At 36.4% G+C, this 10312-nt stretch overlaps 3 protein-coding genes across 6 annotated transcripts; 2 read left to right on the top strand and 1 right to left on the bottom strand.

Moving 5' to 3' along the window:
• The first annotated feature begins 125 nt into the window (after nucleotides 1–125).
• LOC104773092 (small ribosomal subunit protein eS30z/eS30y/eS30x) lies at nucleotides 126–1074 on the top strand. Its single transcript, XM_019242576.2, has 3 exons — nucleotides 126–283; nucleotides 404–541; nucleotides 891–1074. The coding sequence occupies exons 1-3, from the start codon at nucleotides 280–282 to the stop codon at nucleotides 935–937; spliced, it is 189 nt and encodes a 62-aa protein (XP_019098121.1). The 5' UTR covers nucleotides 126–279; the 3' UTR covers nucleotides 938–1074.
• A 918-nt stretch (nucleotides 1075–1992) lies between these two features.
• Nucleotides 1993–2400, top strand: LOC104773093 (disease resistance protein RPS5-like). The gene has a single exon (XM_087487433.1). The coding sequence runs from the start codon at nucleotides 1993–1995 to the stop codon at nucleotides 2398–2400; it is 408 nt and encodes a 135-aa protein (XP_087343559.1).
• Nucleotides 2401–2640: 240 nt separating this feature from the next.
• LOC104773094 (uncharacterized) lies at nucleotides 2641–9856 on the bottom strand. Of its 4 annotated transcripts, none has more exons than XR_015582193.1 (16): nucleotides 9507–9856; nucleotides 9279–9346; nucleotides 8385–8540; nucleotides 7920–8087; nucleotides 7251–7395; nucleotides 6752–6837; nucleotides 6370–6642; nucleotides 6035–6178; nucleotides 5378–5509; nucleotides 4748–4896; nucleotides 4601–4660; nucleotides 4171–4375; nucleotides 3969–4087; nucleotides 3801–3869; nucleotides 3565–3663; nucleotides 2641–3061 (listed from the first exon to the last, which is right to left on the bottom strand). XR_015582193.1 is itself a non-coding variant. In XM_010497643.3 (16 exons), exons 1-16 carry the CDS (start codon nucleotides 9619–9621, stop codon nucleotides 2834–2836), a joined length of 2166 nt encoding a protein of 721 aa, XP_010495945.1. In that variant the 5' UTR covers nucleotides 9622–9856; the 3' UTR covers nucleotides 2641–2833. The 4 variants fall into 4 exon arrangements, 2 of the variants coding, with proteins under 2 accessions (XP_010495945.1, XP_087344372.1); XR_015582194.1 differs by having other exon boundaries at nucleotides 6752–6831; nucleotides 9507–9756; XM_010497643.3 differs by having other exon boundaries at nucleotides 4798–4896.
• Nucleotides 9857–10312: the final 456 nt, after the last annotated feature.

The raw sequence follows: 10312 nt of genomic DNA, 5'->3' as shown, positions 1-10312 counted from the left end.
ATTTTTAAATAGTGACATAGAAAAGAGGTATATTTGAAAATCCCCTCCCTATTTTCAAAAAAAACAAAATTGAACGGTAAAGAATCGAATATAATAAGCCTATACATATGAAACCCAAAATGGCCACCATTAAAAAAACCCAATAAGGGCCCATTACAGGCTCTACATATATAATTGACTGTAAAAATTCCGAAAACCCTAAAAACGAAAGCTATCGAGCATCGTCGTCCCCAACAGCCGAAGAACTGAAACTAGAAGAAGACTCTCAGTAATCGAGAAATGGGTAATTCTCCTCACCTTGTTGTTTCCTTATGCTACATACAACCTGTTGCTGCTGATTCTTCTTTAACACTCACTGTTCCTGATGTTTTTGGAATCTTCTCTCTCGTAAATGAAATCGCAGGTAAGGTTCACGGTTCATTGGCTCGTGCCGGTAAGGTGAGAGGTCAGACACCTAAAGTGGCTAAGCAGGACAAGAAGAAGAAGCCTCGTGGTCGTGCTCACAAACGGTTGCAACACAACCGCCGTTTCGTCACCGCCGGTAATTTGCTTTTTCACATTTTCCGGTATTAGATCGATTGATCCGTCTCTGTGATTTGATACTTTCTGCAAATATCTGTGAAAGTTGAATTAGGATCGTAGGACCTGCGTAATCGTAGTGTGCCCTGAGATTAAACATTTAGATTCTAGTTATGCTATTGTGATACAAGTCTTACGTGTTACCAAGTCTTGTTCATGCCAAGTTTTCTTAGAAATGCTTTAATCTAATTTTTTAGATTAGATTGTTTCTGATGATAAACTCGCTTGTATCATCTCTTGATTCTGTAGCAAATCATGAATAACAAGAATTGGATTCTCATTTGATTTGTGTATATGTTTGCTTCTTTCAGTTGTTGGTTTTGGCAAGAAGAGAGGACCCAACTCATCAGAGAAGTAGACAACAAGGTTTTACTCTTTCAGATTTCGTGGGATGTTTTTTGTATTGTGTTTCTCATCGGCTTATATCATAAGTTCTTGGATTACTCGCTTATCATACACTAGATTCTGAAGGAAGTAATATTCATTTTATCCGCAGCTTTATTTTCTTTGACGTTGAACCCAAATAATTCTCACATCTTAAACTTGTTATGTATTTGTCTCTGGTCTATGTTATGTATTCGAAACCAACTGAACAATCAACTTCATATCTCAGTCTTCTAAAACCTTTTGCATCGCTTATCACTTGATCATCTTCTTGTAACCACGTTGTTTGATCACTGCATCGAATACAATCATACTTTGAACACAGCAGTTGTAAACTGTTAAAATCAATAATAAGATAACCCTTCTTATCAAACGTAGTTTGTATTCCAATTGTCAATTTGTAAACATAAAGATTCAAGGAAAGCGACCAAATGTAAGATATCAAACGAAGTTTGTGGATGTTTATTCTTAGATTCAAGCAAAGCGACCAATGATGATGTCAAACGAAGTTTTTAAGTTTGTGGATGTTTTCCCGTCTTTCCCAAATGATATTATCACACAGTGTCAACTGTCAAGTAAAGTCATCGATTCTGAATTGGTAATTTACAATAATAAAAGAAGGGGAATTTTGGAAAACCATGGACCATCTTAGGTTGCGAGAAGGAGAACCATGATCTAGGTATTCTTTCACTTCTTTAAACATTTCACGTTTCGTTGTTTCTTGTATTGAATCATTTGAATTTTAATGTTTACTTTGTTCATTTACACTGGTTTATAAAGTCAAGCTCTGTAGACCGACCACTGTTATTAAGGAAATGATCAAACAATGGGAAGACTGGACCTAGAGAATGGTTAGATATCATTTTACCTTGCAATTTCGTACAACAGTGACAGCCCTGGACTCATATGCAATAAAGTCAAGCTCTGTAGCCGCCTAGTTTGATAAGTCGTCATGGTAGTATACTTGCTATATTTCTGATCATTTTCCTTTGGTTTAGCTTATGGGTTTTGCTCTCTCTGAATCTCTCTATGACAATCCCTCCAGAAGCACTGTTTTTGGTGAATCTGTTCGGTAAATGGTTGTTTGATATATGGAGTTTTATGGTCCAACTTCCGAACAATCTACTGGAACTGGAGAAAACCATAAGAGTGCTCAAGGCAAAGCGAAATGATGTGCAGCGAAGGGTCAAAACAGAGGAGGAAATAAGAGGTCACCAGCGGTATGAACAAGTCCAGCTATGGCTCCAAGACGTCTCCAGTGTGGAAAATGAAGTCGATGATTTCTTGCGTAAAAACGATGCTGAGTTTAGAAAGGCTCTTCGTTCTGGGAATCGACCCATCTACAAATATGCCAAAAGGGTTTCGAAAATGTTGAAAGAGATTTCTGATCTCAATTCTAGAGGATCTTTTAACATCGTGGCTGGGCCAGCTACCTAAGGTGCAGTGCAGGGGAATGATAACCATGCTTCCATATGGTCGTTATATTGTTCTGTTTGGCTCTCTTTTAGGCAAAAAGAGCCCAATATTTACAATTGGGTGTGTGTCATGTGTGGCTATGTACTCTAGGAGTGTTTATTGAAATGTGAGTAAGACAAAGGCTGACTATTCAGTTTCCCCATCCTCATATGGATCTTCAATGTGGCATTTAGAGCTTTACTACGCGTCTGACATAACATATTCTCAAACAAGCAAAAAGAAGATGATTTATAATAATTAAATTTCTTAGAACAACAAAATTTTATATAAACTGAACATGAAAAAAAACATGATGAAAAACTGAGAGAGAAAACTAACTAAAGCAAACATGTTTCCAAAACTAAATAGGGTCAGTCCCAAAATTGGATTTGGTTAATAACAAAAGAAACGAGTTTCAAGATCTACGGACAACAGCAGTGGCGAAATAAGGATGGTGTGTGAACTCAAACGACACCTTAAGCGAACGGTCTTGACAGAAAAGGTTCACAGCCACAATATTGCGTTCTGCGACTTGCTCTAATCCCCTTACTTCAGCCAATTTATCAGGATTGTTGGCGTAACCAACTTTTATGTCCTTAGCGAGCTTTTGAGCATCATGAAAGTACTCATACATAGGAAGATACTGCAGCAAAAGTAATGGATACAACTTTACTTGCATGTTAAAAACTATTTCCACCGTTTCTTTACCCATATACAAAATTCATCACTCCAACAAAGTAAATTATACTAGTACTCATCACTAAAAACATAGTGAACATTACCTATGTTATTATGTGCTCAAGGAAGATTGATATCTCAAACAAACTGAGTAGTATTTATTTATTTATTAACCAAGTTTAAATGAATAGTAAATCCTTATTTTTCCGTACTATCCAAATTAGCTGAACATACTCAAGATATTGCGAGTTTGGGTATTAATCTTTGTAGGTACCTGAACTACCTTTCAACTACTCGACTCATGAATTACCCGACCCATTTATTACATGTATACTTCAGGTAGTAGACTTAGATTAACTGAAATACCCATATCCAAACTTTACCTACTATTACATGCCTACTTCTACAATTCATCTAACGAAGTAAATAAAATTAAGCATAAGAAAAAGTTGTATAGAGCACACTTACGTCAAGACTAGCCTGAGATGTAGATCCTGAGAATGATTCATATGCGTCATATTCAGGGAGCGATGCCTTCTGGAGGTGTTCAAAATGCTGGATAAATTTCTGAATGTTGAAGAAAATGGTTAAGTCCAAGTCATACACAGGAAGGGATATCACCCTGACCTATTACTAAAGCTGAGGGTTTGCATCTTACACCTTAATTCCACAACTATGTAACAGATAAAGGGACTTATCCTTACCTCATTTTCGGTATTAAAAGGCCCTTGACTCTTTAAACACATCCCTTCATTTCTCAAAGCAGCAATCATCTACGGTAAACACAAAAGGTTTGGTCAGGTTTAAAGTACTTGATAACGTCAATGAAGGAGCTTCAAAGCAAGAAATTGAAAACCAACAACAAAAAATACCACTGCGAGGCCCTGGGCAAGGCAAGTCTGACATTGGAGAAACAATACCCATAGACTAATCCGATTTTCCCGAACCATGTCCCTAGAATATTCCTTATTCCTCTTTGCTTTTCTTTCCTCTGGCACAGATGATGACACGTAAGTGTATTATAAAAAGATATAAATCCGTTGTGCAGTTATGCCAAACTAAATGAATGCTTACCAGTGTTAACAACGATTAAGACTCTGAAACGTGCTCTTTCAGCAAGCTTCCATAGTATAATATACATGTACCAGTATACCATGCAATAATCACTTGAAGAGTAGAGGTCTAGGTCAAACCCCAGCATGAGAAAGCGAATGGCCACCCAGTTAATTTGCTCATCTAACCAACCATATATATGATTTAAAATGACGAGAGACTTATCCTGAAAGATACATAGATTCAAGTTAACATGATATCCATATCTGCTTATCAATAGAGCCAAAAAACTTGGAAGGAGAAATAAAAATGTTGTAGGAATTTAGACAACTGGTTTGTTCCTGCTAAAATCAATGAATTAACAGCCTTCAACTAGATTCAGATAGAGGTTTGATTAAATGGACCTGGCGCCTTTGCAAGGAATAGTAATGGTAGTAATTAGTAAGCGTACCCCATTTTTCGAAGCCTTTGATGAATCTTGCTGCATCATTGGACCAACAGTAATCCCCATCTGCCAAATAAAGTAACACGAATGGATGAGATCTTGACACGAAAACCCAAATCAGTATGCACAAAATTTTAGGGTAAGCAAGCTTACGTATAGCTAAGTAAAGAATAATACAGTTCCAAAGGCACAAATGATATAACCTGCACATGGAATACACTCCAGTCGTTTAAGATTTTCCCAAGCTTACGCCTCTGCCATGGGGTATTAGCACATAGTATTTTCAGTAGATTAATCATCAACTGCACCGCAAAATGAGATCAGAGATCAAATTGAGCTTTCTAAGGAAGAAGTAAGCTGTATATTTAAATTATCCATTTATTACTTGTCAGGATCCAGAGTCTAGGAAAAACCCAAAACACTAAGAAGTAAAACCAAGCATTCTGATCAAAGTCTCCACAAAAACCAGTATTTAAAAAAAATCTTCTCGATGATTACTTACATCGACACATACTAAAATTCTCTGATACTGCAGCTTACAAGCCAAACACCAAATACTGAACAAAACCAATACAAAATTAATTTTTTCAAGGTTTTACCAACTTTCAAACCCTTCTCAAGGAAATTGACCACCCATATCTCTCAATCTAATGAATAACTAACAAAAACCGGAGTTTAATGCTGACTTTAGACAAAGTGGCACTAGGAAAAATAAAGAGTTACCTCAGACAGGTTTGTAGATAAAAATGAACCCAGCGTATTTTTTAATATTACCGTGTTTACCTGATTGAGTTGAAGAATGTACTCATTTGTATGAAGGCCATGGTTCTTCGAGACTTCCAATGCAAGAGATCTGGCACAGATAGTCAAAAAGGTATCACGACCGTAAAGTTTCCCATCTTGCACAAGGAGAAGCTGTAGAACAAGATAGAATTTTTAGTATATAAGATATAAAGGCATTATGCTAGCTTAATACATAAATTTATTTACGAATATTGCATATATACAGAAAATAACAACCAGATTCAACCTCAACTACAAATGTTGAAAATATCTTCTTATATTCCCTCTTCACCATTACTTAACATCTAGCGAGCAATAAAGAGTCAACAAAGAGAATAAGTAGAGGACTAAACATGTCTGTTGAGGAAGCGGACTTGAGGTGAGAAAGGTGGTTCACAAGAGTTGACTATATTCATATGGTTCAATCACTCAACTCTAACTCAGAAAATGAGTTGGAAAAGAGTGCTAACAAATACAAAAATGCAAAGCAAGGAAGCGGGTAAGAAAAGAAGCAATATATTATAGTGGATGTATGTGAACATCTTCAGTGCAGAGACAGCCAAAACAATTTACAAAAAACAAGAAACAAAATGATCTATGGGTATTCGAAAGCACAGAGCTGCAAGATATTGGTGTATTAAGTTATAAGTAAGGCACCTGAAGATGAGCCCTAGCAACCAAATCAGGACGAGATTTTTGAAACTGAATCACAAACTGCAAGACGACATCTAAATCTGGTTCCAATGAGAATGCACAGATCTGATCCAGATTGTGAAGAAGTTTCACATAATAGTCAATAGCCTGGAGAAGCAAAAATTGAAAAAATAAGTTACTAAACAAAAGTTATTTCAGCCTATTTCTTTCTCTCTCTCTCTCTCTCTCTCTCTCTCTCTCTCTCTCTCTCTATATATATATATATATATATATATATGCGAGTGTGTGTGTATATATAGATAAAATATATTATGAATACAGAATTTTCAAGTTCCAACCTTTTTCCAAGATAGAAGTTTAATAGCACGCGGTGGGGTTGGAGCTGATAATCTTTTGTTTAAAGTAGGATCAAATCCAATTGGGGAACGACCTGATGCAGTTGTACCTTCGTCTATCTCGTTTTGGCCATTTTCAACAATATCTAATCTTAGAAATTCCGCAGACTCCAGAACAGATTCTAGCTCTGATATGCAATAGGCTATGTGTTTCCTTGCCAATTCAAGGCCTCGTCCTTGTGGTCGTCTCATACAATTAAGAGCGTGTAGAAAATGCTGAAAGTTATTGAGAAAATGTTAAAAAAACTAGCAATGCACAAGTGCATAAGAGCTACAGAGGTAAGAAAAACGGCTTATGAAACAAAATAATAACTACATCACAGACCTTACGAAAACGTATCCGGCATAATAGAGCTTTGCAAAAACTCTCTTCTAGATCGGGATTAGTTTGTAGAGGTTCCAATTCTGCATCTTTAGGAAAAAAAAAAGAAACTCATTGGTCTCAGTTCGTACTGCTGTACAGCAGTGTTACAATTAAACAATAGGTCACAGAGTAATATTTCCAAAGAAAAATTCAATTGAAATGATCAGCAGACTTTACATATAAATCATTATACAGTAGAAGACTCAAAGTTATCATATATAGGCAGGAGGGGATAATTTCAAGTTGGTATATGCTCTTACAGAGCAGTTGCAGAATATCTAAGTCCAATGCATTAGACTGTCTTCAGATTCAAAATCACCATTATAGTGTAAACAACATAGCAATGAAAAGAGGCAACAGAATAATCTTTAATCCCATCATATGAAAGCTCTCTTTGTAACTCTCTTCTGCATGTGTGTGCATGCAAAATAGAAAAGGAGATATGCAAAGAAAAAAGTACCTTCCAACATTCTCCTTTTTGTAGCTTTACAAGCACGCAGCTGACGGCAGATCGTTTCTTCGACAGCATTTAAGAGTAACAATCCCTTGGCATCTTCATCTCCACTAAAAGGAAGACCATATGTCATGGTAAAAAGATCCTCTTCCTGTTAATAAGCAGGTAAGAGGTGAAATCATTCAGTATAAAATGTTGAAGACAACCATTCTCTGGTCAATGGAAACTTCTATCCAAAATATATCACGGCATATATTCTAAAGTTTTCATTTGCATTTAGCGGCGGGCAATGGTGGCAATTTTCAACACAAATAATTTCTACCCTCTGCTAATCATCTCAATATTTTAAAAAATCAACTGCCTCGACTAGATGAGAACGAATGCAAAGACTTCATCAGAAGAAAAGAGTAAAGTGAATCGTGTTTTCATCTCTGATGTCTCTAAGCAGGGAAATGTGGCTTCTAATTTAAACTGGGAATATGAACATATTAACTCAGATAAGTGAAATGTCAAAACTTTCTTTGTGCCAGAAAACAAAATGTTGGAAAGATTAAAAGATCTAAGAAGTAAACACTGAACACAAACTAAACCATTAACAAAAAAAAACTACATACAGAAACATTTGCTTAATACCGCAAGAGTAAAAGAGGACCAAAATTTGTTGAAGTTACTTACTTCATTTGTTCGTGCATCTGAAACAACAGAAACAACTGCCCTGCAAGTTGCTCGGATGACCCTACAATAAGAATGCAATAGAGCCTGTGAAGATGTCCTTTCAGGCCTCAGAACATAGATGCATGAAAACACAGTTTGGGCCAACGAATGACCCATGTGCCACGTTGCCTGCAAAAAAGTAGAGAATTTATTTATAAGGAAGATACAAAAGATCAACCAAAACCGGGTAACAAGTTTGTATACTTAACACTAAAACAACAACAAAAAACAACAAAGAAGACACAAATTGTGGATAAAGCAAATCCAAGTGGAAGATGTTAGCTACATACATATCTCTTTATCATAAGTTTCAAAATGCGAAGTGATGAATTCTTTCAGGAAAAGGAAACGTGAGATGCTATATACTCACATTTCTATCTTACAACTCACATAGTATCATATTAGCACATCTTTAACAGAGATTACCTCGCACGCCAGAAGATGGTCCATAATGTCAATAATGGATTGCACATTAATAGTACAATCAGAGCTTACAGGGACCGGCGCAAAACCTCTTTCGATGGCTTCATCTATAGAATAAAATGTAGACACCATTCCAGAATCCATCTTTGGGTCCATAATCTAGCATAAAGCAAGGACACCATTAGATGATGGGAAAGAGATTAAAATTCGAGTAGATTGAAACAATAAAATCAATTAGACACAGTTTGTTATACACATACTGAAGATAGAAGCAAACATAGAGAGCTTAAACAGACTTTGTTACAAAGGGTTAGAGATCAATCAGAAAGAGACACCTTAAAAAGTTTGTGAGTCCAGGAGATTTTCGGTTTCAAGAAGAAACAGCTGACGAGAATCTATGTAACTAAAATCCATAATGAAAGTGGTTGACTAGGCCAAGGGATGTCATGGTTAGTAGTAGCTATCGGTTTCTAAACTAACATCTATCATTAATGTGTCTATAGCGAGGTCAAACACTGAATAAAGGTCACACTCACAGAAATCAAAACTTCTAAACTAACCAAAACCTGTTATAAAAGAAGAACTTTCTAATAAGCTGACTCTATAGACTAAAGACTTGAAATTCAACTCCCTACAACAATCACAGAGAGAGAGTTTTAAAGTGTATCTTAACCGAATTAACCAAAAGCAGCTCTTTTAACTGATAACAAATTAGCAGTGATGGGGAATGTAATGTATGAAGCTGTCAGAGCATCTAAGGCAAACACAGAAGAACATCACTTACCGTAACATCATAATTATATTTTTCTCATTGTCAATAAAGTTGCAGCATAGAAGCACAATCTATATATACTGTAGAAATAAATAAACAGAGGGGAGAGCAAAAGGTGTAAGAACCTCCAAAGCAGACATGGCAGCAAAAAGATTGAAATTATCTCCATTTATGAGTTGCCCCTCTTGAAGATCTGCGAAGTAAATTATCTCCATGAATATATTAAGCTCACTTATATAACTATACTTCTACATTGCACAAAGCTATATATATATATATATATATCATACAAATTCCAAATCAAAAGAATAGATTGAGAGTACATAATTCTCAGCCACAGAGAGAGAGAGTACCATTGCAGGCGGCGGAGAGGAGAGGCGAGACATCGGCCCAGACGGAGGTGTCACCGGAAGGGATAGAAGAGTCGTGATGAATCGAAGACGAGTCTTCGTCCCTAAGTGGTTGCATCGTTCGTTCGTTGCTCAGGAACTCGCGAATCGCCGTCTTCGATGTGTCACAGAGTAGGAAGGGAAGAAAAAGATGGGCCGATCATCGCCCGTTTTCAAATTAGGTATTCAATTTTAATTCTTACACGTTGCTTTTCTTTTCAGTTTTTATCATTTTGGTTTTTCAATAAGTTTTGTATAAATAAAAATAGTTAATAATTTTTCAATAGAATGGTTTAATTATATAAACATTCTATTTTTTTTGTCACGAGAGTCTCTTTTTATTTCATCCTAAGGTTCATCCATACAAAGACAAAGACGGATACTTAAACCCGCTAACAAATACGGGAAAGTACCGTAGCCACAAGCCCAAACAAGGAAATCAAAGCCCAAAAGAGGGAATCAAAACCGGAAATATCTGATCTTCCGGAGACAAAAGCTGGCAGTTGAAAGAACTAACCCCAGAGACAAACCGAGGAAGTAAACCTCAAAAGCAAACATAAAAGATTGAAATTTGAAATTCCAGATAATTAAAACCGAAAACTCTAATCCAAAAGCGTCCGATAAACATTCCACAGAACAGGTAGATGTCGGAGAGGAGCTACAAACAGAAGCCTCGAGCAGAACCGATCAAAAGAAAGCCTCCAAAACTGAAAGCCCGAGAAGGGAGCTAAATCGAGCTCACACAGCCACAACAACGACGGAAATGAAAA

The sequence above is a fragment of the Camelina sativa genome, chromosome 15 (assembly GCF_030686135.1).
Source record: "Camelina sativa cultivar CO46 ecotype springtype chromosome 15, ASM3068613v1".
NCBI classification, from domain to species: Eukaryota; Viridiplantae; Streptophyta; class Magnoliopsida; order Brassicales; family Brassicaceae; genus Camelina; species Camelina sativa.
Note: the sequence above shows the minus strand (reverse complement) of the source record. Positions and strands in the feature narration are given on the sequence as shown.